Consider the following 27,552-nt stretch of genomic DNA (forward strand, 5'->3'; position numbering starts at 1 on the left):
TCCAGTAAAATTGCTTTTATTTCTGTAATTTCATAAGTATAAAACAAATCAGCCCAATATTGTGTGAACAGAGTGGATCGTACGGATGTGACCACGAGGAGCCTTCCCACGTCTTCACGGCACACCTGGCTATTTACAGTCGGACAAAGGACATGATTTAGGAAGCGGTAATTTAGTGGAAAAATATCTCTCATACAATAAAATAGGAAACCTTGGCTCTTTCACATAACACCCTCCCACCCCCCCCAAGATATAATGATTTACCTTTCGCTACGAAGCACAAACTCAGAGAATTCTAGATTTGGCTGTTCGGGCATCTCATATTAAAAAAATCATCATATTCCCAGACTGAAGCCACTGAGAGCACCCGCCAGCAGCTCAGCGCTCGCCCTCCTCTTGCTCCCAAGCACCCAGCAGCATCCCCAGCTCGGACGCCCACCGGCGGTACCCACGTCCCCATCGCTCCAGGGGCTGCACGCAGATTTCAGCTCGTTTAATGCCCCATTCATACCGAAAGCTGAATGGCACCGAGAGGACAGGTCCAGGGAGCACAATTCACCCGGTGTGTCCCCTTCCTCACTGCACCCCCAACCCAAACTGTGCTGTGCAAGCTCTGCGTGGGGTGAAGCCCTTCTCCTTTGTCCCAAAGACCTGACCCCTGGGCCATCTCCCCACTGGGGACAAGCCCTGCCAGAAAGTGCCACTGCAGAGATGGGGGGGCAGAAAAAAGCCTGGGTGGGACTGAACAGGGACGACTGAATCTCTGGCATCTTTTATACAAGGTGATGGCCACGCCAGGTATGGACCAAAAATCACAGTAAGTCTTAGCAGCCGGTATTGGGAACTCCTGTGTGTTTGAGTTCCAGGAGTGACGTGATCCCAAGGTCGCTGAACCTCATGAACATCTCCCACCACCCAGGACAGCGTTAGCCTGAGCTCTGCACAGCAGTTGTTTGATGAGTGTTGTGGAGCAGGACCCTGCCTGGGAAGCAGCACCATCGACCTGACGTACAAAAGATGGACCAAAAATTGCTGCCGCGTTGTCCTAGCGCTCCTCTGGCTCCTCCTGCCATCCACACCACTACCCCGCTCCAATCCCAGATTCATTGCTGTTAGGGGAATGAAATCCCCCAGCCCCTATAGCAAAGCCTGTCCCTCCTACTCCTGACTTCTCCAGCACCCGGGGGCACCATCCAGCCTTGGCTGAGCAGAGCATCAGAAACACACGTACGACATCTTCACAGTGCCAAAGTCTCAAACACACAAATCAAAGACTTCATCCAGACCCTGAGCCGTACGGTGCCCACATGACAGAAATAAAACATAGGACGCAGTATTCTTTGCTTTGACAAGCATCTCTCTTTTTCCTTTTCCAACGTGCCTCCTGACGGGATCACGTGCCACAGGGGGAAGAGCTTATCCAGCAACTGGCCACAACGACACGATGTCCCAAAGCAGCACAAAAGACTTTCCACATCTGCTGCCCAAAGCCGACTCCCCCGCCCCGGGCGCTCGCTCCAGGGACACGGGACCCTCGCCTCCCGCCTTGGCTGCAACCCAGCGCGGTGCCTGGCCCCTGAGAAAGGAGTATAAAGTGCTCGTGGACAACTCCGCGCTGCCATCCCGGCACGTCCTCCGCCATGCATCCCGCATCGCTGCCTCCCTGCGCGCAGAGGATCGGTCACAGCAGCCCACAGATGTTAAAGATCTTGCCGGAAAAAAACTAAGTTTTATTTAAAAACTCTGAACATGCCAGGCAGCACCATCAAAATAAAACTAAAAAGGAAATAATTCCTAAACTTTGTTGTCAAAAAAGCAAGGATCCCAGAGGCTTTGCCCCTAAGCTGCTTTTTTTCCACAAGCTCTTGGGCAAAACAGCCACCCAGCGTCCATCTCCCTTGTATTGCACACAGTCGGACGCCTCACATAGACACGAGACTCGATCCCAAAGCAATGGTCTCGGCTCCGAGATCTCCAAGTTTGCACAAGAACATGCTCCGGTCTGTAAAAGCACCCAGCACGCTACCGGTGGCATACACGCCATAACTAACTGCTCTGTGATTTGTCCTGACTCCACCGAAACAGAAAGGAAAGATAATTAGATCTACAGATATTTTTCTACTTCATTAAAATATTTGAACTATAAGCCTCTGTAATCAAAAAGCACGGAATGAAACCTGTATTCCGAATAATTAAAGGATGGGGGGAAAGAAGGGGAAATGGGGATGTGTCAAAATGGTCCCTCCTAGCAAGGGGGATGCCTGCTCCAGGTAGCGTTAGCGCAGGTTTCCTGCACAATTTTCCAGGTAGATCTAGAGGCTTACAGTACAAAGGCAAACGCAATTCGCTGCTGCTGGAAAGAACAAGCCTTCGGCTGGGACACAGCTCTGGTTTCTCGCCCATGATGGCTTGGGTTTTGGTAACTCACGATGGCAACCCAACGACTGCACAAACAGACCGGCACTGCCCAGGCTTGCAGCAGCACGGCGTCTCCATCGCTCATAAAATAACAGCAACGCGGCATCCCTATCAACAATAAAATAACAAACTCGGCATCTCTTCAGACAGCCTTTCTGTTAGTGGGTTCAGAAGGATGCCTGGTACAACCACCTCCAGCGCTCTGGTGTCAGGTGAGACGAAGCAAAAATCACCAGCAGGAATTCAACAGCGAGTTAAAATTTCATTATTTCATCTCTGCTCTGAAACAGAGCTGCTCTTTTTTTTTTTTTCCCCTTTTACATCTCCTTACATTAGAGACGTCCATCCTATTCAGTGCTCGTTAGCGGGACCTTTACACAAGAAACTCCTCCACACACACATACGTATTTTGGTAAAATTAATAATCCTATGCTAGACCTTAAGGGTAAATTTAATAATCCGACACCAGACCTTAAGCCCAGGGAAACCAGTTTCACTGGGTTGGTGAAATACAGAGTGGATGGACCAAGCAGGTCTCCACAGGTGTGACGGACCAAGGCCACCACGTCCCAGGGAGATGCCATCGGGCAGCTGAAAGCCCCGCTGGACCCTGCCAACGGGGTGCTCTGAATCAGGTCCAGCCTCTCCCAAACTGGTTTTCAGCCTCAGGGAAACACCAAAGCAATTTCCTCCGGAGTCACGGAGCTCGTACTGGATTTAATTCCCGCTGGTTCTTTCCTGCCACAGAGAGCTGGAGATGATCTGTACTAAAATAAAGGTGAAATCCACCCTTTGGGGAAGGGCAAATCACACGTCTACAGCATTAATCTTACTGAAGCCTTATTTTGAAGGCTTCAGCAGTACCTGGGTCGTGCCCTGGTCCTCTGCGCCAGGGTGAGTCTCATCCACGGTGAACATCTTTAAAGAGGAATTGGTTGCCCCACGGGATCACCAATTAAATCAATTAGACATAACACGTTTGAAAAATAAAACTTCTTCAAGACAAAGTATAATAATATTTAAAAAAAAAATCAGCAACAATCTTCTAACCACAGAGTATCTATAAAGATCTTTTTAAAGAGCTCCATATTAAAATTCCTTGAATACATTATATATTAAATACAGTAACAACATTTCATGCAAGGTTTTCTGTACAATTAAATCAGCTCAGTAGTATAACAATTCTGTACATTCCCATTGGTCTGGGGGCTCTGCTCATCTTCAATGCTGGTGATGGAGAAAAGAAAGGAAGGATGGCGTTTGGCACCTACTGTACAGAGGAAGAACAGCTCTCGCCCAGGTGAAAGAGAAACAGAAAAGCACTGGCAGCTTTGAAGAGGCAAAACGGTAAAAGAAAAAAAAACCCAGCAGCAGAGGAGCCAAATGCTATGCAAAACCCTGGCTCTAGTGCTGTTGCTGGAATTTAAGAGAAAGGAAAGAAACAGGGTCTGGCTAACTAAATGTCATCAGGACGGATCGTAGGGGAACGTGAGGAAACCAGGAGGGAGGATTTGGAGAGCTGGAGAAGAAATCGCTCGCTGTCAGCTCCTCCGCTGACACAGCTCCACGGAGAAAGATCAATTTACTGGATCCCAAAATCCACTCCTCATCCACAGACTCTCGCTGCAGCCTGTCACTCCTGCCGCAGAAAATTCCCAAGAAGATAAAATAAAGTTGGTGCCTTATAAAAAGGGATGCCACGACAAACACCGCTCACGGAGAAGGACTACGTTATGTACACGCATACATTCATTCCTGTCTCAAAGGCAGATCACCGATGTCAACGATGCCCTGTGCAAGACAGCGACGTCCTCCGAGGCAGAGGACACAAACTCATGGACGTGCTTCTAAGGACTTAAGCTCTACTCCTGCCAGGGAAATAGTTAAAAATCAACCGAGTAGAGAAAGCGTGACCAAGAGTGAGCGGCAGACATGAGGAACGCGAAGTTGGTCACCCCCATGCTTTGCCTGAAATGGTTGCCCCTACGAGGAAGAGGGCTACGGCTTAAATAGTGCAGATGGGATCTAACAAGACACCGGACGGAGAACAGACAAGACCAGGTCATGCTTTGGTGTTGGATGAGCCTGAGAAGGTGCGGGGCTTTGCACAACAGGGGGGTCAAACAGGACAGTGTGATCAATGGGGAGAACTTCAGTTTCCACCACACGCGCCTGACCTCGACGTATGAACGCACATCCGCGAGAGCCACACCACCACTGTGGTGTAAAGCTACTTCCAGCTGCTGCAGCCCGCAGGCACCGCGGCGATGCGCTCACCGACACCGTGGACATCATCGAGGGTCAGCGACCCCAACCCACGGCCCCCTCGCCTCCCTCCCCTGCCCTCGCCCACCGCCAAGCCCTTCCCGGCCCTGCGAGCTGCCCTGCGCATCCTGCCCGGCTCGGGGACACAGCCTCCCACCCGCGCTCCGCAGAGTGCCTAAAATCCCGACTGCCCCCCTTGATGTCCCGTGAAGGATGCCTTGCCTGAGCTCACCCGGTCAGGGTGAAAATTGGAAAGAGGGTCTCAAATTTTGCAGGAATAAATCTCCAAGGAACCGCGTTACGACGACCCAGGTCCACACAGCTCCGTCCCCAAACCCTACGCCAGCTGTCCAGTAATTGCACTCTTATGTACAGGAAAAAGAAAGCTACGAAACAAAACAAAATCAGTATTTTTCTTTTCGACGATTCACCCGCATTTGTCTGATAGTCGGACACATGCATGTCCTGCTGGCTTCTAGCGATGGTCATGCATGCAAGACTTCAGTCCGAGTTACAAGTTAGGGATCCTTTAGTTAGGAGCGTTTCCTTCGTGTCATTCATTTCCTGTCCTCTTCTCCTGAAACGAAGGGAAAAAAAGAGGAGGAAAAAGTATTGGTGAGAGTTCAAAAGCAAACCAGCTCCCTGTTTTTGTTATCAAGAGAGGTTGCTCCTGGGTTGATCCCAGAAGGGACCTGGGATCCCGTCTGCGCAGAGCTGGCCCCACTGCGGCCACCGCAGCTCAGGCTGCACGAGGAGGAGGATGCCGGTCCCTGGGCGAGGAAGGGCTCGGCACGCTCAGCCTGCAGGAGGTAGGAAAAGGGATGAGTCGGAGCCATGCAGGCAGGAACAGCGGGAAGGAGAGCAGGCAGGGATCCCTCGTTATCGCTCCTAACGAGAGCATCGGGGAGCACCCAGGGAAAGGCAGCGGCACAGAGAAGAGGACACTCACTGCATCCCACCGCCCGTCCCAAAGCCCCGTCCCCACCCCAGCCAGGCAGATGGATACTACTCCACGGGCAGACACTACTTACACACACTAAATATATATATTTACATCCATATATACCTCCAGACCAACTGGCAAGGACCAATCTACGCATTGCAGTCGCTGCCCCAGCCCCAGGGCTGCCCTTCTCCCTACCCTGCTGATGGATGGAGTCGGACGTGGAAGGTAACAGGCGACACATGGTCTGGAAAAAAGGCTGCGGTGTTCAGCTGGAACTTGGCGTGAGCCAGAGCTCGACTCACACCAACTAAATCCCCGGTTTTCAACGGGTCAATGGCAGTGTCCCTGAGGAAGCAGCTACTCTTCAGCCCAGGGCTGGGAGAGACCCTGCTGGCAGCTCAGTCTGCCCAGAATAGGGTTTTTCTTAAAAAAAAAAACCAAACCACCCACAAGGCAGCACTTCCTGAGAAGAGTTAGAAAAATCACTTACATGAATCTTTCAACCCTATTTCTCTATCTTTCATGGCAGCACACATCACCGAACACATCTCGCAGAGGACTGCTGTTACTCTGCTCTCGACAAATCGAGGTCCTGCCTGGGGTTATCGGCGAGGCTCCGTGCCCGCTGCCAGCCCTGGTGCCCCAGCTTCCAGGGGAATTAATCAGCAACCGGAGAGAAAGAAAAAAAAAAACCAAAAAACTTTTTTACAACTTCTGCCAAAATTTCTCTCCAGCGCTGGCTGGAGAGCCCAGCCCTCATATCTTGAGATAAAATTGATCGCTGCAACAGCGGCATCCCTCTGGATGACCTCCGCGCCGTGGCTTCAGAGCGACGCAGGGATGCTGGCGACTGCGCTGTATTAAATCTCATTGCAACGATCAAAACTGAGCTCCTCCAGGTTGCAGGGGTGTCTCTTCAGCAGTTCTGGCAGCTCAGCAGTCCCCGCCGGGTGACACACCGGCGGTTATTTGCAGCCACAGCATTTCCTCTGAATGCTTCACCCTGTGGTTGTGCAAACGGCGGGGGGGGTGACCGCACCATATGGCGGGCAGGGACAGGAAGGGGACACGGGTGCAGCGCTGACAACGAGCGTTTAACCACGGTGGATGCTACTCTCAGGCCTCCGAGTCATTCCCCTGGCACCGAGCGAGTCAGGGGATTCCGTGAGAACGGCAGGCAGCCGAGCGCCCGGCCCCTGCGTCGCTGCAGTGGGACGCAGGTCCCTCAACGCCGGTGTCTGGCTCTCCTCTCCGCACACCGGTGACAAGGGCGGGGGGATCCGCGGGCCTGTTTGCGGGATGGATGGGGCGGTCAGGATCCACCCGCTCCCACCCGGATCCTGCCTCACGCCGCCAAGCTGCTCCGGGCTCTGAGAGCCCTTCGACTCTCGCAAACCTGCAACCCAACAACATGAGCTCATCTCCTGCAAGATCTGCTGCCCACCAGAACAGCCGAGGCTTTTCGGGGTGGTTTTTTTTTTTTTATTGCTTTTGACTTCCCTCTTAGCGGGTTCCCGTCAAAGGTAAAGCTGGAGGGACGCAGCTGCCAGCTGAGATCGCTTCCTCCGCCGAGGGAAACACCGCAGCCCTCGGCTCTGAAAAACTGCACGTCTCCCCCACGGCACCCCGAGCTTCAGCCGAGACCCTGGACCCCAGGAGAGACCCGAACGGGAAATCCTCCTCCCATCCCTTTGCAATCCCAGGGCAGCAGCACCAAGAGCTTCCCCTGCCCTTCCAGTTCTAAAGCGTGGCGCACACACGTACACAAAAAAAACCCCAAACCACAGGAGAGGGTGGGGAAAAAAAAGAAAAAAATAAAAAGCAAAGCAGCAGAGCTGTAAAATCCCGTCTGAAGAGGTTCCAGCACTGAAAGGTGCAGCGCCGCACTCCTTCAGAGCATCCCCCAGCTCAGGCGAAGGACTTGGCCCGTGGGGACGCATTCCTCCCCCGGCGCCAGCGCCCCACCAAGGTGGCTGCGCGCAGAGATTACCCTACAAGGGCAGCCACGGCCGCTCGCTCCCGGCTCTCTGCCGCACCACGGAGAGGGACGCCAGCCTCCCCTGCGGGGAAAGCGGGCGGCTGCCACAGCCCCTGTGCTCCCCGGGGGGGCTTTCGGGGGGCTGCCCTCGTCCCCAGGTGCGGGCGCGCAGGGGAGATGAGGGCGAGCGGCTCCTTTTCGCTACGTGCTGCGGGTTTTTTGTGATGGGACAGGGAGATTTTGGTCCCTGCAGATTTCAGGATGTCTCAGAGGGATGTGGAGCCCCGGCCAGCCCTGGCAGGCGGCGTGACGCGCTTGTCGCTGCACGGCCACCTCTGCCAGCTGTTCTGCTCTGGGAGGACGTTAAAGCATAAAGATGACACCGACTTTGCAGATAAAAGGCGAAACCTCGGCAGTGGAGATGTTCACCCGAGGGTGCGATCTCGCCTGCAGATCAGCTGTGATGGCAGGAGGCTGTGGAGCACCACGCTGCCCGCCGCGGAGGGGACGGCCACCCAGCAGTAAGGCCACCGCCTCACAGCTCCTGCAAAATCACCCAGGGACGGCCGTTCTCACCAGGGGTAAGGACAAACAGCTGTATCAATGCTCATCTGCCACAAAACACGCCAAGACAATTCCTGTGCCTCAAAACTCCTGATCTTCAGTGACGCTGCTGCCGTCGGGGCAGCCGCGTACCTGCGTTGCGGAGAGCACCCGCGTCTTGACTTGCCCCTGCTTCTGCCACGGCACAGGGGAGAAGCAGCAGCCAGGCACGGCCCTGCTGCCTAATGTGCTGGAAACCAGTGAAACCACCACGGTGGCAATGCCGACACCCGCGATGGGTTTGCTTCGAGATGGTGAAGATGAGGAGGCCCAGGGACGGTGCAGGAAGGCAGGAGGGGAGCGGGCTGGCCGCGGCAGCAGGTGCACGGAGGGGCACAAGCACCGGGGTGACCTCAGTGTCCTGTCTGGATTTTGTACCATTGGAGAACCACCCAGAAAAGAGACTTCTGCGAGGTCTTGGCACGGATGCCTGGAAACCTTCCTCCTGCATGCCACGGGGCTCAGAAAGCGATACACTTAAACGCACAGAGGACAGCAAATATAAAAAATACCAGGGCAAGAGGTCCTGGAGGGTGGTCAGCCCTTGTGAGCCTGCCAGCCTGTATCTGTGTGATAGACACCCGAGACAGCCTTGGAGAACATCTCCACGTTCCTGACCAGAACATCTGCAGGCTGCACCAAGCCAACCTAGCCCAGCCATGCACTTTCGCTTCTGTCTCAAAACTGAGACAGCAGAAACCTCAGAGAGGCCAGAGATGGATGAAGGCAGCGATACATGCAAAGCGTGCAAGATGAGCGGCTGGAAGTGACCGGGGTGATGGGGAGAGGAACATAAAGCGCTGAGAGCACGGTGAAAACTGAAGAGTCTCAGCTTTCTGCTGTTTCAAGGGCAGGGAAAATCCAGCGTAATGGAAACACAACTTATCTAAATCTGATCAAAGGAGAAAATTTTCCATGCAAAACCTGAATCAGCAGAACTCACAGCTAGACATTTGCATTCCTCAACCAAACACCCTTGGCCATCCCTCAGATTTTGGCCTCAGAAGGTCCCACGCTGAAGACCATCCCCAAGCATTGGCCTTGCAGATGCAAGCGGTAGCCTGGCCCCCCTGGCCAAATCTGCCATGCAAACGGCTGCTTCACGGGCTTTTTAGACCTTATTTTGAAGCAAAACACAGAGGCCAGTGTGGGAAAGGAGACCCTGTCTGGGTTATCAGCTGATTTTCCAAGCCATGTTCACCCAGACATGGTCCAAGCAGGTCCCCACCACACATGAGCAAGACTTTGGAGGAAGCACAAGAATACGGCACTCGGGGATGAGACACGTAAGAAAGCCAACCCTTGCTCTGGAGTCCTGCAGGTTTTCAACTGGTGGTCCCCGCTCCACGTGTGTCTTACCGTCCTGAGAATGCCTGGTAAAAAAATCACAATACCACATTTAAAAGTGGCTTTTTGTGGTTGGATTTTTTGGGGGTTTTTTGTTTGCTTTTCAAAGCCCAGAGCAATTAGGAAGAGGCAGGATTTCAATGATTTCTTTCAAATGTGATGATCTAAGCGTGATTTTGCCCTGTAGCCGTGATTGAACAGCTGCATGGGAAACCCTTGCTGGATGAGACACAGAGCGACCCGTGAGCATCAGGGGCTGTGACCATGGGGATGAGGGCAGCTCAGAGGACCCGGCACGTCAGGAGCACTGCATGGGAGGAGGAAACACTCTGAGCTGGTATGATGGGACTTGAAAGGATTGTACCAGAAACCCCGCTGTGCTCGGAGCTGTGCTGGCAGAGCAGAAGAAAAGCCGTTCGTCCAACAGTGCTGAGTTTTTATAGAGAAATGCAAAGTGTGGGAGAAAGAAAGACTCATCCCCAGATCACAGATGGTGAAGTGAAGACCGAGGGCATGCATGGGATGCAACAGCCAGGAATTAAACCAGCTCTCCTACACCCCAGCCCAGTGCCACGCCATAAAATTGTTGCTACAGGCTTGCAGTTGTGCGATAAAACAAGCCTGGGTGATGCAAATCACCTATCGGTTTGTTGAAGGATGCAACAATTAAATAAAAACAAGCTAGAAACAATTTCTATCTGGTCTGTAAAAATAAGAGCCCCTGCACCTCCGTTTCTCAGCGGAGGCTTTGCCGAGCGATCGCTGTGGTTATGCATCAGCTTGCCGCAGAGAGGAAAGCTGACGTGAGCACCTCCACTGCGCCGGGAGCCAGCGATGGGGAGCGCAATCAGTTTGTGATCGTTTCGTGCTTGCAATCGTTTCCCATCCTGTATTTCCAGCTTTTTGCATGGTTCTGCTCCATGAGAAACCAAACAGGGCTGTTACGATGCCCTAAATCCCCCCCCTGCCAGGGCTGGACAGATTTGCCTTCAGTCCTCAACCGCAAGAGTGGCTTTGCAGTTTTCTTGGGTCGTTATTAAGGGGTGAAGGGAAAAGGAAGGGGTTTTCTAGGATGCTGGTTGCTTAAGGGGAGCGAAAAAAGGTTTGAGCAAGGTGATGCCGTGGAAGGACATCCAGTCCCCACACTTGGGTTGCTCATCTGCCCCCCCCAGGGCCACCACATCTTCCCTGGGCAAGGATGGTGTGTCCTTCTCCCTGCTATCACTGTCGGGGCAAACACACCCTAAAAAAATGAATCAAATCTGTTTTCCTGGAGGGGGGGCAGCCCTGTGGCAGCCACGGCCCCGCGGCTGCTGCCGGCAAAACCTGCAGGTTTAACTCAGCACCGAGGTAGCACCCACAGCAACAGCTTTTGCAAGAAACGAAAGAAAAGATGCTATCATCTCTTTGGAGGGCTGCCTAAACACAGGCTGTGATTTACAGCTCACAGCCCAGGAGCACATGGGAACTGCTGCCCCGGTGTCACAGGAGCTGCTTCTCCTCCACATGTGCCATGGGCCAGATCCTGAGAGGTGCTGGCCAAGAGCAACTCCATTAAAACCAGTTTATAAGGTGTTCAGCTGTCATTTGATCTTAACATGCAGCAGCAAATACAAGATCATAGGAACATAGCATGTCCTGAGTTGGAAGGGACCCATGAGGATCATCGAGTCCAACTCCTGGCTCCGCACAGGACCAGCTGAATCAGAGCATATGACTGAGAGTGTTATCCAGACGCTTCTTGAACTCAGTCAAGCTCGGTGCTGTGACACTTCCCTGGGGAGCCTGTTCCAGTGCCCGACCACCCTCTCAGTGAAGAACCTTTTCAAGATAAGGATCAAGATAGGGGGGTGAAAGATTAGGGGGGGGGGGGGGGGAAAGAAGGATTCCTGTTCGAAACCAGAATTTGATTTGTTCTGTTTTATAAGAGAAGGGAACCAGTTCCCTGAGGTTCAAGAGGCGTTGGATAAACACACACGGCAGGTTTATCTAGCGCTCCAGCTCCTACGGGAGTATTTCAAGCAGATCTAAGTACCAACTGCTCTACCTGGTGAGGCACTCGGGAAGGAAGGGGCAGGAGAAAAAGTCCCTTTTCGTAGTGAAGGTGGATGAACATGCAAGTGCAGACGCTATGCGAGCAGAAGAGGTGAGGTGTCCATGAAGCCACCGTGACCCCCAAGCAAAGCACCATGGAGCAAACATCACCCAGTGTGGTGCAGACCATGCTCACCGTCCAGGTGGTTACGGGAAAGGTACTTGAGTCCTTCGTCCAGCAGGATAACGGGCAGGGAGATTTTCATTACAACCACCCACTGTGGCCAGCTCAGGGGCGTTACTTGGAAGATGAGCTGCAAGGTGGAAAGGATTGGACATGTCAATAGGGAAAGAGGTGGGATTTTTTTGTTTGTTTTAAAGGTCAGGTTGTTGTATGGCACAGGTTGAGAAAGGGTCAACACAGATACAAGGAGGGAGGATCTAGACAGCCCAAAGACCAGGATTTCTTCAAGGTCTGTCATGATCCCAAGGTGGCTCTTGGTCAAGATCAGTCAAAAATGATTTCCTTCATCTCTCCTGCAGGAGGAAAGTGAGGCACAAGCTAGGACTATATGTGCTCACAGACACTCGGCAGGGGACAAAGGACAATGTAACGTCCTGGGCACAGCGACCCACTTCATCTTAGCATCCTTAGGCATCAACTGAGGCATCACCAACCTTGGACTGCAAAGGGAGGCGATGCCTCCAAAAGGTGCTGAGATATCCATACCCCTTTGCGTTGCCTATATGGAGAGCTTCTGACTTAAGTAAAGGCTCATTGGTGCAGCGTGTCTCCCGGTGCCCATGTTGGTTCAAGTCACAGGACCTAGTCCTGAGGGCACACGCTGGGGACAACTGTCCCAGAAGCTTCCAGACCTAAAGACTGCTCCAGGGACGTCCTCGCCCACAGCAGAAGCCCCCTGGGCTGCGCGCGGAGGTGGCACAGGGCACTCACAGGCATGGGCTTGACGTAGAGGATGAGGAAGTGCAGAGCCATGGACATGACGATGGCCCCCAGCAGCCAGATGTTGAGCCATGGTGGCATCCGCAGCAGCGACTGGTTCTCAGAGACACTGCAAAAACGAGGAGACAGCGTTAGCCCCAATAACCTCCTGCTCCCCACACCTACCCAAGCTGGGGGTTCCCACTCCTCTCCAAGGCTCTACACGATATTCCCTCTCTCCCAGGCTGTTCAGCTTCAAGCTTTGCCATGATTTGGATCTGGACACCCACCTCAACGCAACCAGCCGTGCCTGAATTAGGACTGGTGGTTAACAGGGCCAGACTGCTAATGGATGCAAATCCAGTCCTTTCTCCACCACTGTCGACAGCAGCACACTGTCTTGGAGGAGTTTATTTACAGTGAGCCCAGTGGTCCCCTGCGAGAACAGTCCAAATGGTTCTGCTCAGTCAAAGCAAAGCCCTCATCCCAACAAGGGATGCTCAAAGAGACCCTACACAGAACTGGTCATACCTAGAGCATACAGAGCAATCCTGTGGCCACCCTACCTGTTCAGAGCGTTGCACATTTCAATTGTCACCAGCACGGACAGAGCCATTGTGGTTGGGTATCGGGACTCAAAGATCTCACAGTCGATTCCTTCAAAGATGGGGTTGTCCTCAGTGCACCTCATGAAGTTCCTCTGTCAGCACAGGAAACCGCTGGTAAATACACGGCAGAGCAGCAGTGTAGGAAAGGCAGGAAAGAGGAGGAAGAGGTCGACTGGTTGGGGGGGCACATGGTGAACCTTGATTACTAGGGGTGCTGTTAAATATCCCACAGTTCAGAGCAACTGATAAAACTGTCTAAAGTGACCCAACTTCTGCTGTGGTTGGGGCTGGTGACACCCAGTATGTGGCTGTGCATGCACACGTGGTGTGCAGGTTTATCTAGCTCACATGAAACACGTGGTTGGGGCTTTGGGGTTATGGCTGGATAGTGGCTTGGACATTTTCACATGCACCAGCACATTCCATTGCACATGACATCGGGGTGCGATGGCACCTGTTTTCCCACCACCTTGTTCAGACCAACAGTAATGTATAAATCGATCCCTTTCAATGTGGGATCAGGTACAGGAGCTACTTTGAGTTTCTTTGGATCGAGTTGGCTGCTGGCAGAAGCAAGACTGGAAACACAAGCCTGAGGGAGAGAATTTGTTTTTCCTTTTAAATTAATGTCTTCTCCACCAGGAATGTGAGAACACTACAATAACCGCAGAAGAAAGGTAGAGGAAAGAGCCTAATGCCTGAATCCATGCCCTCACCCACCTGCTCAACACATCGGCCCGTTCCCCTCCCAACTCACCAGCTGATGGAAGGAGACCTGCGGTCCCTCGGCGTCGTACAAGAACCACCAGGTCGCTGCACCCACCGTGGCCAGGCCCACGTACACTGCAGCCGAGAGAGACACCCTTACCCCCAGCACCCAGCAAGGGGTCCCCGACCCCGTGGCACCCCACACCAGTCCTCATCCTCCACCCACTGGCGCTGGTGGGGTCTCACCTCCGATGGCCAGGTAGCGGAAGAAGAGCCAGCCGCTGATGAGGGGCTCCTTGGGGTTGCGGGGCAGCTTGTCCATGATGTCCAGGTCAGGGGGGTTGAAGCCCAGTGCAGTGGCCGGCAGCCCGTCCGTCACCAGGTTCACCCACAGCAGTTGTACGGGGATGAGGGCCTCGGGCAAGCCCAGGATGGCCGTCAGGAAGATGCTGTGCAGAAAAAAACAGAGATGCCGAATTAGATGAGCTCTGGGCAGCCAGATAAAGTGTCTGTGTTGTGCAAGGGGAGAGCAAGCAGGCACCCTGGATCCAAACGCCCCAAACTGAATATTCACCCAAAGTCCTGCAGATGAACCCGCAGCCCAAGTCAGGAACCTGAAGTCCATGACTGAATTTTGCAGCTAAAATTTGTTCCTGTTGCTATTAAAATTTGCTTTGCACTCGAAACCCAACCGTTGATGTCCCCGTGGCCACACAGGTTCCCGTTCCCAGCACAAACACCTCTGCTCAAATGCAAGGACAGAGGATGCCCAAGCGATCCCAAGGCTGTGCCCACGTCGCTGAGGACGGCGCTGATTTACTGGGCAGGGACAGGGACAGGGAGAGCTGCCCAGGAGCTGAGGCAAAGTGCATCAGTGCGACCTGGTGGCAACAGCCTGCGCACAAATATCTGCACCCGTCTTCAACGCTGGCGTGGGCTTAATTAGGCAATGCATTAACCAAACAGCTCCTGGGGGGTGGCACAATTATAAAACTACAAAAGAAAAATCCCCCTGCCCCTGGGGAATGACACAAGGCATAGCTGCTCTGTTTGGTACCCGGGGTCACGATTTTGGGCACCACATGCTGCCAGGGGCAGGGGACACAACCAGGACTGCAGGTCACCTGCCCCAGGGGATGTGTCCCCACTGGTGCTCCCCACAGCGCGGTGCCCGGTGCGGGGGTCTCTCACCAAACGACCTCCCCGACGTTGGAAGAGATGAGATAGCGGATGAACTGCTTCATGTTGTTGTAAATGGCCCTGCCCTCCTCAACGGCTGACACGATGGTGGAGAAGTTGTCGTCAGAGAGCACCATCTCTGCGGCTGACTTGGCGACGGCCGTGCCCGACCCCATGGCGATGCCAATCTCCGCTTTCTTCAGGGCCGGGGCGTCGTTGACACCATCGCCTGTCTGCACGAAGCCGTGATTAACAGGGTGCAAGGGGCTGGACCGGGCAGAGAGGAGGGCACCAGGGGGTGGGGATGTGTCCCGGGGGGACTCACCATGGCCGTGATCTCGTGGAAGGACTGGAGGTACTCGACGATGCGGGACTTGTGTGCCGGCTCCACGCGGGCAAAGCATCGGGCATGACGGCACGCCTGCCGCTGCACCTCAGGGGGCAGCTCGTCGAACTCGCGGCCCGTGTAGGCTTTGCCAGCCACGTCCTCGCTCTCTGAGAAGATGCCGATCCTGCGGCAGATGGCCACTGCCGTGCCCTTGTTGTCACCGGTGATCATGATGACGCGGATGCCAGCCTTGCGGCACATCTCGATGGAGGAGGTCACCTCCTTGCGGGGAGGGTCCAGCATCCCCACGCAGCCCACGAAGGTCAGGTTGTTCTGGGGGGGGAGGGACAGCCCCAGACCCACATTAACCCCCAGGGATGCAGCTGCTTCCCTCCCCGCTGTGAAACCACCCCGGGCACAGGGATTTCCCCGGGAGGAAACTTTGAGCAGATTTCCTACCACCAGCCCCAGAGATAGCCCCAATGCAACGGGACGCTCCCGTCCCCTCTGCTGCTCCTCGCACCTTTTCGCTTTGCTCCCCTCCTCCCCGTCCCTCTTGGTGGTCTCCCCAGGCCCCTCTCAGTGGCCACCCCATGGGGATGGATGCCCGGTGGGATGGGGCTGATGGCCTCAGGACCAGCCCTGCTGCATGCGGCTCTGCACCGGTGTTTGCAGAGGAGTAGCCAAGTCATTGCACTGCCCGCTGCCCACAGAGAAACCAGAGAGAAAATACTGTTGGGGCAGCTGGAAGTGGGTGGGAAAATTTGGGAGGAAAAAAGCTCGAGGAGAAAGCCCCCGGTGCCGTACCTCGTAGTGGACGAAGGCGGCGGTGTCGTGCAGCTGCATGGTCTCCCTGCGGACGGGCGCGTCGTGGGTGGCCAGGGCCAGACAGCGCAGCGTGTCGATGCCCATGCCCCAGTCCCGGATCCTGCCCAGGATCTTCTCCCGCACCGGGGCCGTCAGCGGGACCTTGGCAGTGCCCACGCGGACGTGGGTGCAGCGCTCGATCACGCTTTCTGGGGCGCCCTGGGGAGGAGCAGAGCGCTTAGGGGCTGGAATGAACCTGCAGAACGAGCGTCTCTTGCCAGCACCGAAGGAAGTGCATCAAGAGGGAGGGAAGGCACCAAGTTTGGGCAAAGGAGAAGGAAATCTTCCCCAAAACTCCAGCATGCACATCCGGCACGGCGGCTCAGCGCGCTAGATGGCAGCCTCCCGCCGACTGCGCGGGGACCGCGGCCGGGAAGGACGAACCCGCATCAGGTCACCAGACGGCAGGACCTGCTGCGCGGCAGATCCGTCCGACTCCCGCAAAACCTACACGTCTGCCCGAGATACCCCCGCCCCACGGATCCCCTCTCAGACCTGGAGGGGACCAGGGATGCAAGTCTCTGCTGAAAAAACGTGCTGCCTGCGGGATGCTCAGTGCACGCTTGCGATGCCTTTGCGATTCAGGAAAACGTCCTTTAGCATTGCAGCATCTCACCCCATCCCTTCTGACCTTACAAAGGACCCCCGACATTGCTTTTTAATGTAAAACTTGCAATCCTTCTATTGCTCCTCTTAAAAAAACTGGCCCAGGACCACCAGAGCCACAGATGCGGTGGCTCTGAAGGGTCCTGACCTGACCTGGAGGACAGAGTTCACCCACCCAGAAGATCTCCTAGTAGGAACAACACTATATAAATCTTCTCAGAGTCAGCAGGGGGAAATTCCTGCCGCATCTCTTCTCTTGGGAAGAAAACGCCCTTTAAAACACTGTTTTATTTCTGGTTACAGTGGAAAGCCGGACATCGCCCTTTGGGCATTACTGGTGTCCGAAGGGTCCAAGCCTTCATTAAAGGCAAGTGCCCAAGTTTTGCACAGGGGCAGCTCCCCCCTGGCCCCAGCACACTCAGTGCCTTTTCCTTCCTCTAAATCACTTTGCCTCCTGGTTTTCCCATCGATACTGCAAAGGCTCACCTCCTCCCTGACCACACCAGTCTACCTGCCGGTTCCTGGACCCCCAAACAGCTACGGGAAGAGACAAACTGCAAAGCGTCACTGCCTGGTGACGCAGGGGCCAAATCCTGCTGGGGTGTGCATGGGGAAGGAGGATCCTGCAGGGTGCTGAGGACCTTCTCCCCTACCTTGACAAACATCTTGCTGCCAGCGGAGTTGTGGCCGGGGCCGGTGGGCGTGCAGTACACCGACATGGACTTGCGGTCGCGGGAGAACTCCAGGGTGCACTCCTTCCTCATCAGCTGCTTGATCACCTGCGGGGACAGCGAGGCTGAGCCGGGACACGACAGGGACACAGCAGCCGGTGCTCTCTGCCTTGGCTGACAACCCTGCCGAGCTGGCGCAGCACCGCTGATGGGAGGAGAAAGGCAACCGCAGGAGCCAGAAGGGAAGGGACAGTGCAAAAAGCAGAAGGAGCTTTCCCTATGTCATTTTTTGGGAGAATTTTAACCCCTGCCCAGCCCACAGCACACACCAGCATGTGCCAGACCTTTATTTCATTGACCTACGCGAGATGCCAAACAGCTGCTGTAGCCTGAGATAAAGCCCCGTTTGCCAGAGAGGTGGGGGGGACTTTTCCCTGCACTGGGCTCCAGCGGCGCTGCAGGAAGGGGAACTGCGTCCCACTCAGCACAGCTCAGGGGTCTGCCCCGGTCCTGCACCCACAGGGCTCAGTGGGAGTGGGAGCACCAATGTCACCTGAGCCGGGTTGGTTCCCATCAAATGAACCAGCTCCACAGCTAAGACTCTAATTAGGCTCATTTCAGGACATGCTAATTACCCTCAGGACTGCCAGCAGCAATCACTCACTCACTCGAACGGTACCTGCAGGTTTGCAGGGCGAGGACAGAGCAGGGGCCGCCCCAGCACAGCACAGGCAGCACCCCGGACAGGCTCTGCACCCCACCACGCACCAGGCTCTACTCTCCCTACCAGTTAATTACTTAAGGAGCCAAACGCCCAGCAAGACAGCGGCCGGTCCTCCTCAGACCGACCCTCCGCTCGCGCATCCGCAGCGGCATCACGGCAGCCGAGCCCGGCTCCTGGGAGGACGCGTCTTGTCCCAAAAAAGCCATTTAGTGAGCAGGGCATCTGGGGCCAATCCAAAGTATTTTCCAGAGAGGGTAGCGGGGATGTCGATGCCAGCCTTGCTCTGCATGGCTCAACTGCTTATACAATGATTATTTTTTGTTGCCAGGAGGGTGTTGCTTGTGATGGGGACACAAGCCGCTTTTTGCACAGGACTTTTACAGCAACTTAAATCTAAATAAATCAGTGAAGGAGGAAAAGGAAGAGAAAACTCCTTTCGGGGTAAAACCTTGCAAGTTCAAAGTTAAAAGGATGCTCCTACTACAGCAAAGCTGCGGGAGCTGGGGAGGAGGAGAGATGCGCAGAGGGGATTTACCCACGCAAAATGCGAGCAGTGCCTGCGGATGTACCAGGCAAACTCCAAGCGGCTCTCGAAGGCCAAACCCAGCACCGGATACGAGTGCGGTGACTACACGTGGGGGGAAGTTTTGTACCCACAAAAGCAGCACTGTCCCCGCTGGGCATTGCACGTTCAGCGCAGCGGCAAGGACACCTGGGAGCAGCCAGCCGCTGCGGAAACCCTGAAATCCCACCGGAGATTTCAAAGCACAGAGCCGCTGGGAGCAAAAGCAAGAAGCAGTGAAGAAACGCTGCCAGGAAACTCCAAGGAAGGGGGTTTCATCCCTGCCCAAGCACAAGAGTAAGGAGAGAAGCGCCAGTGATCGAACCCAGCCTGGCATCTGAGCGGAAGGGCAGCGATGGGCACGCAGAACGAAGCTGCTGGACTGCTGGACGGCTGGGAAATTCCATCTGCCTTATCAGACTGGAGTCAGGGGATTTATTATGACCTGCTTAGACCTATCTGGGGAAGAAATGCCAGAACGGAGAGCCCTTCCTTTGAGCAAGCAAAGACATTATAAGATCTAACAGCATGATACCAAAGCCAAGTAAATCCGGGCATGAATTAAAGTGTATTTTCACCAGGAGGACAGGGAGAGACTAGGGAGCTGGAGTAGGGGAATAGCCAGCACAGGACATTTTCACATCAAAAAATAGATGTTTCTGAAGAGCAAGCCTTGTTCGGGCAGGCACGGCTCCGGGGAACAAAACTCCAAACATCCTCATCTGCATCTGGAGCTCTGGCCATCACTGAGGGGGTCTCTCCCGGCTGAGCGGGGACTGGGCTGAGTTTGAGCCGCAGGGACCACCCGCTCTGAAGCTCCACGTGGACCCAGGTTAGTCCCCCCGGCCCTGGCACCAGCCCCCCCCATGGCCATCGCACTGCCTGCCCCAAAAACAGCTCAGCCCCCTGCAAGCCAGGAAATTGCATCCTCACGGCAGATCAGTCCCTTAGATCATTGCAAGCGGTTATTGCTCAAATAACAGTCGTCCCAAAGCCCTCCTCTCCCTCCCGTGCCTCAGCACCGGCGCTCGCAGGGGGCTCCCCCCACTCACTGAATTGCAGGCGTTGGCTCGCTCCACCTTGGAGAGTTTGCTGGTGTCAGTGTTGAAGACGTTCATCTTCTCCACCAGGCACGTCAGGGCTGTTTCAGTGGCTTCCCCCACCTTCTCGTAGACTTTTTTGGACTAGAGGGCAGGAAAAAAAAAAAAAAAAAAAAAAAAAAAGGGAGCTTAAGCTTTAGAGCACATCCTCTTCTTGCTGCTCCCACCGAGGACGCTGTCACCCACTGCACCATCTCGGGGCTCCCAGAGCATCATCGCCTTGGGACGAGCTGCAGCCAGGGAAGGGGATCCCAGGGGACAAACCTCCTCTGGCTTTGCCCCAAAGCGGCCCAAAGCGCAGGCAAGAGCATCGCCGGTCCCCCGCACCACCCCGGCCCCGGTGCCCCCCGCACCTCGTTGTAGTCCAGCGAGGAGTCGTTGCAGAGGGCGCAGATGGTGGCCAGCTCCACCAGCCCGTCGTACTGCCCGCACTGCACCGGCTGCTCATCCTTCAGGCTGCAGGGAGAAAACAACCCCCCAAAGCCTTGCACCAGCTCACACCTTCAAATAATACTGAGCTTCTCCTATATATCCCCTTGTAAAATTTTTCAGAAAAGAGGGAGAAAGAGCCCAGTCAAAGCCTCGGGCTTGGCAATAAACACTTGGGTTTGCATTTTGTGCTTTACCAAATGGGGCAGGACTAGTTGCACACAAAATCTCGCAGGAGGCAAACAAACTCTGGAAGCTCCCCAGAACAAAGGGGGCTGCAGAGGAGCTGAAAAGAGCGTCGGACCTGAAAGCAGGGGCTGTCAAAGGCTGATGATGAAGATGATGGATGAGAAAAAGGGCAAAGCAATTTAAGTTAACGTTCACTCCCCCAGGGGTTTCCAGTTGCTGGGGATCCGGAGGAGCTGCAGGACTGGCAGCAAGTCCCTTCTCCTCCCTGAGATGCTGCTTCGCACTTCGGGAAGCCAGAGGGCACCCAAGGGAGCATTTAAAAGCAGCAGACAAATTTAACAACTGCATTGCTGGGGCTGGTTCCAAGCAAGCGGCGAACTGTGGCCTTTGCATCCTAAACAGCAGCTCTTCGCTACGTAAAGGAGCACAAACATCACTGGAGAGGAGCAGCCCTGAACACACCAGTCAAGCTGGATGCTGCTTCTCGCCCGCTGCCCGGTGGCAGAAACGGCAGCGGTGGTTTTCAGGAGAAATAAAAGATTACCCCGACTCCAGGAGAGGTAACTGCAGGTTAGAGCTGTATAAACCCAGCCGGTCATCTGCTTGCTGGAAAAATAATTTGTCAGGCATTTATTAGGATCAGTTTATTCCACTGCTGGTTCCCAATGGAAAGAACATGTTGGAGCCCTTGTTACAGCTCAGGAACGGAAAACAGGGAGCGGCCAAGAAAATCTGAAAAATCTGTTTGCTGAGGGACAAGAAGCGGCGCTGGGCTGAGCGCGGGCAGGGGATTGCTGCTGCCTCCTGCCCAGAGGATGCTGCCCGGCCCCGGCTCACGAGCAGGCGGAGGAGGGAGCCTGCAGACATTCTGGGCCAGGTTTTGATGTTTGGGAAGGTGGAAACACCGGGAACGGCTTTTGCGGCGTGTGATCCCCTGGATATTGCTGGGAAGGGATGGGGGATACGTCCCCATCATCAGCTGTCCCCGCACGGAGCCGGGCGAGACCGTGTGCTGGGAACAGCATCAGCAAAGGTGCTGCTGGCTGAGTGTGTGCAGGGATGCGAGCAAACCCAGGGTCAAGCACGTAACATCCCCCACGCTGAGGCCAGGCTAAAGCAAAACAAGCATTTCAGTCCCACCAGCCCTGGGAGAATTGGGGGGGTTTTCTCTGTGCCACCCAAGCGAGCTCTCACAGCCCCCCCAACGTGCAATACAAGCACAGGGCTGAAGCAAAACTCAAGAGCAACGTGAAGTGCTGCAGACCAACGTGGAGCCTCCCTGCAGGCAGTCCCCAGAAGAGAGAGGACATTGAGCTTCAGAGGTTAGCAGACACAAGTTCAGACCCTCAGTCCTCCTCATTTAATTGAAATGCACTGATTGATACCAACTTCTGACCTGGCTCACTTTTTAATGGAGATTCCTAGCCAAGGATCAGATTGGCTCTATAAATATTCATGAAATTAAATCTGAGGCTGGGATGAATTACAGTCGCTCCACAGATGAGCAGACGGGACCGTGGTGAAGAACACGCCCAGGATCGCACAGCAAAGTGAAGGGGAGCAGAGAGTGCTCCAACCTCCGGCCGAGCTTCTCATCTTCCTCCTTCCCAGACTTTCCCCACGCTGGGGAGCATCACCTCCTCCCAAAGGAGGGGGAACACACACACACACAACGGCAGAAAGCTCCACGTGTGTAATAACGCAGCATGGAAAACCCTCTGGCTTCCACTCCCCGCCCACGGCCGCAGCTCAGCAAAGCCCACGGCTCCCCCAAAACGCGTCCTGCCATCGGTCGGATCGTGCCCCGGGCACAGCAGCCATCTCGGCCGTCCCTGCCCAGGACGTGAGGCTCGGGTGCTGCTTTCCTGCTGGGGTTCGCAGCCATTTCCGAGTGCCTCTGCCCACCGCCGGCGGCACGGCTGTGGGACAAGCTGCCGGCCCCGGGTCCTGCTTGGGGTGGGGGCAACGGTGGCTGGCCGATACCAAAAGTACACAGGCTTCAGAAATTTGGAGAATGAGCACACACTGCTAAAAGCCTCGTTCATTGCTATTTCCACACTCGCCGTGCTCTCCAGGTCACAAGTGGGCTCGTTTCACCGGGATTGCCAATGAAGGGAGAGCGGAGCACACGGGAGCCCCTTTGCTGAGCAGCGGGAGGGCAGCAGGCACAGCCGGGGCACGTGCCCCCCCACATCGTGTGGGGCAGGAGCCGCCAACGAGGGATGCTGAAACGACTTGCCCTGGCTCCCACCGAAAGTGACAGGCAGCCGCCCGACACCTGCAAGCCCAGTGTGGCCAAAACCCAGCGCCCAGCGGGTATCTCCATCGGCAGGGTTCAGCGCGGCTGCGAACTGACGTGGAAAACCCCCTTCATCCTCAGCCGGCGGGGTGAGCCTGGGGTCCCCCTCCTGCGGCCACCCTCCTGCCTCCCCCCAACCACGGTGCCAGCCCGGGACCACCCCGCGTCACCCAGAAAGCAGAGGGGAGCCGCACTCACATCTGTCCCTCGGGGGCGTAGGTGGAGCCGGTGATGCTGAACTCGTGCAGGCTGCACTGGGAGCCCTCCACCTTCTCCATAATGAACATCTGCACAGGGGAAAGGTGGAGACAGAGCATTAGGCTGTGATTTTTTGGCACAATCTGCATGCCCAGCCTGGAGACCCTCCGGCCAGTACCGTCCCAGCGATGGCCTCGCCAGCACCGGGCTTAGCCACCTCCCCAAGCACTCCTGGCCATCCCCGAATCCTTCCAGCTCTCCCCTGCCTTTTTCACATTCGCCTCCTCCAGCTCTTTTTTTTTTTTTTTTTTTTTTTCTCCATTGGAGAGGAGCGATGCCGAGCCCGTTCCTAACAAGGTGGCTGTGTTTTTCTTGGAGCAGAGGAGGAGTCGGGTCCGGGTTTCCGCTCCTGCCCCGGCCACCCTGGAAAGCCTCCGCGGGGCAGGATCCGACCCACTGCCCTTTTCCAGCCGGCTCTCGGCCACCAGCTCGCCTCGCGCGTTACTGGGATCGCAGCTCGGCTCCAGGCACCGGCAGCGTGGCAGCTCGGTAATAAAGCCCCAGGGAGCCGTAAAAGTCCCACACGCTCTATTTTTAGTGATTTTTGCCTTTCAAACTCCTTCCAGTTTCTCTCTTGCTGCTATAGTGAGAGCAACAAAACCAAAACCCCAGAAACACAGCAAAAAATCCCCCTTCTCCCACTCCCCCCTTGCACAGCCCACCCTTTGGGGCACATCCAGCGGCAGCAAGAGCAGTGCCCGTTCCCAGCCGGGCCGACAGTTTGACGACGCTCGTTTCTGCTTAATCATTCTTAATGACCCGCGCTGAAGCCAAAAAGTAACATAATAAATAAATAAATAAACAAAATGGGTTTGACGAATGCGTTTCCCCAGCTGCAAGCACCGGCAGGGAGCAGCCAGGAGGGAGGATGGTTACAGGAAAGCGATGCCCTCATCTCTACAGACCTGCTCGACGGCTCCGGAAAGTGGTGCAGGGGCAACTGTCCCTTCTCCACCCTGTCTCGGATCATTTATTTTCCCTACTTATTTTCCTCTCTTTATTTGAGATGTTCCCCAGGAGAAAGCAGGAGGCATCACTCAGCACCAGCGACGCGACAGCTCTAGGTACCATCGACTTCCCTCCCCTCTGCGCTTTCTCTGCCAACTAACAGAGGCTAATTTACTATTATTATTAATTACTGTTAATAATACAAGGACATCCCCCCAGCGCAGCCACGTCGGCTGGTGGGTGCGAACCCTCCCCGCGCAGTCCGGTGTCCCCAGGGGCAAGCCGAGGACCAAGCCAAGCAAAAGAGGTGAAGCTCGGGGACGCACGCTGACGGCAGGTTTAGCACCGGGCTGCCTCGGCAGGTTTTCTCCCTGCTGTATTTTACAGGTTTAGGCAAACCGAAGCAGGAGGTTCAAAGCGTATGTCTCCTAAGTAAATACTTCTGAGCCCGAAGCAACCTCCCTGAAGCCACCCCGTTTGCTGGGCTGTTGCCCTCAACCCCCTTCCCAGAGCCCATCCTCGGGGCGCCTCAGCATCCCTGGAGGGTTTCAAACAAAACCGTAAGCCAAAGGGTTGCAGAAGAGACTCAGGATGTCCCGGGCGCTCTGTGAGGCACTGAGCTCCTCTGGCAGGAGCTGCAAACACTAACGCATGAAGGACCTTGATAAGGAGAGCCAAAACACGTCGCGTCTCCTCCGGCAACTGAACTGCCCCGAGACGATGGACTCCAGGAACGGAGGCGAAGTGTGGCTGAGATTTCCCAAAGCGGAGGCTTCTGCAACACCAAAAGGGACCTTCGAAGGGTGAGCATCCTTCATCCTTTTTTAGGATGTCCAACACCATCAGCCTTCCAGAGAGCCAAAATCTCCTGGTCTCTTCAGAAAATGGACTCCTGCGCTTAGAAACACCGACCGGACTCTCATTGAAAAATCTGAAAGCATCCACCCCAGGCACCGATGGTTTTGCCTGATACGGGTCTGTTTGTTTTCAAGTGCTCACAGCTACAAAACAATTACTACTTTCACAATAGCAACTTTCTTATTAAAAAAAGGAAAAGGAAAAAAAAAATTCCAGGCCCTTTATTTTTCCATGCCTATTTAAAAAGGTGCTGCGTAACCCACAGCAACCAGAGGTTATATCAAATTTCCTGCCTGCTCCCGGCTCGCATGACTGGCAAAGCGAAGGGGCGGCCAGGGGATCGCAGAGGTGTTTGCGGGTTTTTGGTGCAATGTTTCGGCAGATTTCCAGGCTGAAAAGAGGGCGGGTTTGCAGGCAGTGGGAATGGTCCGGAGGAAATAGCTGTGTCTTAATCCGTAAAGAGGATAGGTAAGGTTCCCATCACAAAAGTAATATAAATAACCACAGGAGCAATAGAAGGAGGTGGCAAAGCTGTGCGCCGCAGCTCGGCTGGGTGGTTTGGGGAGGCTGCCGGAGAGATGCTCAAGAGGGGCTGCCCAACCTCTTGCACTGCCACGGCGAACACCAGCTCCAGCATCCAGCACGGGGAACCCGGCCAGTAACCCCCAGGGCTTCCCCTGCTCACCCCCCTGCCCGTAACCCTTCTAAACGCACGCCGGTGATTTGGGGGTTCAATGCAACGGAGAGATGGAAAGGAAAACGTTACTACATGCTTACGAAGAGCGCACCCTGCTCCTCCTGCCCCGCAGGTCTCGCCTGGCCCCGGCACCGTACCACATGGCCGGCGTGTACTTTCCGAAAGCTGAGGGCACTCGTGGCCGCACCATCCCCGGAGCGGCACAGGGCTGCGGGCTCACGGGGGAGAGAGGTGTGAAAGATACGTCTCCAGGTTTCTGTATTTTCTGTAGATTCTTTAAAAGAACTACTCATCAAAAGGCAGCCGAGATAGGACTGCTGTCTGGAATAGCGAGAGGCTGCAATCATCGGTCCTTTACCCATCGATCAGCCCACGGAGCAGCGGCGTCGCCGTCCTGCGCTGGAAGCGGCCCTGGCCGACGGGCACCCACTGGTACCTGGCACAGCCGGCGGCTCGGCCGCAGCCCCTGGGAAACCCCCGGCGAGGTCTCCCATTAATTAGTGACCGGTTTGGACAGACGAAACTGCCGCATCAAGGCACAGCGTCCTGCAGATTAAAAAGCAAATAGCACCCGCGCAGCTCCTGGGCATACGCACCGGGGACGGGTGCGTGCACATCCCAGGCTCTGCTACAAGGTTTATGGAAATAAACCCCTTTCTGCTGTTGTTCCCCAAACCACCAGCCATCTCGGAGATGGCCAAACATCACCAGCCACCTCCCTCTCCCGGACGTCTCCCCCCTCCAGCCCCATCCCGCTCTGCCCACGCAGCGGCCCCGACCCTGCACAGCCGCAATCCCCTCCCCGCTGCCGGTCCTGACTTACAACCACCACCCTCGTGCTCCCGGAGAATTAAGTTATGGTGCGTAAAAGGGTGCCGCAACTTTTAGGACACTGATTTAAATGTGCAAGAGCAGAGCTGCAATGATTTTCTGCCCCTTTCTCCCCCGCTAGACTCCCATCGCTCCCATCTGCACGGTTGTTTAATGGTTGGGAGAAGGCTGTCCCTGGTCGCTCCGCGCCCTGGGCTGGGTGAGATGGTGGTCTTGGAGACCTCCAGTTGTCCTTGAGGCGAGTGACATGAACACCGTGTTTAATCTGATTTACTAAGCGCGTTTGTGGCTTTGCTGCGTTTCTGCGGAGCTGTAACCTCTGGCGGACTCGAGGCCAGAGCAAAAGCACTGAAGTCTCGGCCACCCCAGACGGACGAGGCCCCCGGCACAAAGCCCTTCAGAGGGCACGTAACGCCCGCGGGCATTTGGGGGACACGGCTTCACCCGTGCTGACTGCATGGCATCCGCACACATCCTGCTGCGCTGGCTCAGCCTGCACCGACAGGGACCCGGAGCTGGTGGCACAGCCCCTAAAAAACAGCTGAGGGTTTTCAAACGGACTCGACGCCTTTCAAGAGTCACCTTACAGCTCCAGAGACCCGACGCTGGCAGCGAGACGTGAAGGGCAAGCACCACTTGGCAGCATACCCCGTGGCCGAGCAGCTGCGCTCACCCAAATTAAATGTGCACGTTAATTAAATCGCACTCAGTTAATACATTTTTTCCAGGTTATTGATAGGCTTTTGTGGCTTTTGCACCCCCCATGGATGAGTCGGCCGTTCGGTGCAGGAGCGTGTCCAGGACACGCCAACGGCCACCCAGCGCAAATATTTACCCACCCGCCGCAGGGCAGAGCTGCCGGCAGCCTCGGCGCTGCCTGCGTCAACGCGGGAATCCCTGCCGTTAAACATTAACGGCCGTGTCTGTGTGTCCTGAGGCCAGCCTGGCTCCTGGTATCGCGCCCTGAGAGTCAGGATAACATGGATATCGGAAAGGGGTTGTGGGGAGATGGGGTGGAGGATACATTGAATTTTGAATTTAATTTTTTTTCTTTTTTTTTTTTTTTTCCAAAATTGCCGAGTTCATTCTGCAAATGATGGGTCGATGCAAAAAACCACCTGGTGTGCCACTGCCCCGCTCTGTCCCCCTCCTGCCA

General features: G+C 55.2%; 1 protein-coding gene across 2 annotated transcripts in view; it reads right to left on the reverse strand.

Moving 5' to 3' along the window:
• The window catches only part of ATP2A3 (ATPase sarcoplasmic/endoplasmic reticulum Ca2+ transporting 3), a 59,216-nt gene continuing 31,664 nt past the window's right edge, over positions 1-27,552 (reverse strand). Inside the window, exons 9-22 of one of the 2 annotated variants that reach the window (XM_054847451.1) lie at positions 23,003-23,091; positions 20,241-20,343; positions 19,840-19,971; positions 17,484-17,609; positions 16,165-16,383; positions 15,355-15,690; positions 15,042-15,262; positions 14,097-14,299; positions 13,900-13,985; positions 13,101-13,234; positions 12,547-12,664; positions 11,788-11,905; positions 9,511-9,583; positions 1-5,260 (exon numbers count right to left, since the gene is read on the reverse strand). In XM_054847451.1, the coding sequence (XP_054703426.1) occupies positions 5,185-5,260; positions 9,511-9,583; positions 11,788-11,905; positions 12,547-12,664; positions 13,101-13,234; positions 13,900-13,985; positions 14,097-14,299; positions 15,042-15,262; positions 15,355-15,690; positions 16,165-16,383; positions 17,484-17,609; positions 19,840-19,971; positions 20,241-20,343; positions 23,003-23,091 (2,034 nt within the window). In that variant the 3' untranslated portion in view covers positions 1-5,184. The remainder of the gene's footprint in view (positions 5,261-9,510; positions 9,584-11,787; positions 11,906-12,546; positions 12,665-13,100; positions 13,235-13,899; positions 13,986-14,096; positions 14,300-15,041; positions 15,263-15,354; positions 15,691-16,164; positions 16,384-17,483; positions 17,610-19,839; positions 19,972-20,240; positions 20,344-23,002; positions 23,092-27,552) is intronic. The other variant, XM_054847453.1, reaches the window with a different exon arrangement.

This window comes from Grus americana, chromosome 19, assembly GCF_028858705.1.
Source record: "Grus americana isolate bGruAme1 chromosome 19, bGruAme1.mat, whole genome shotgun sequence".
Lineage (NCBI taxonomy): Eukaryota > Metazoa > Chordata > Aves > Gruiformes > Gruidae > Grus > Grus americana.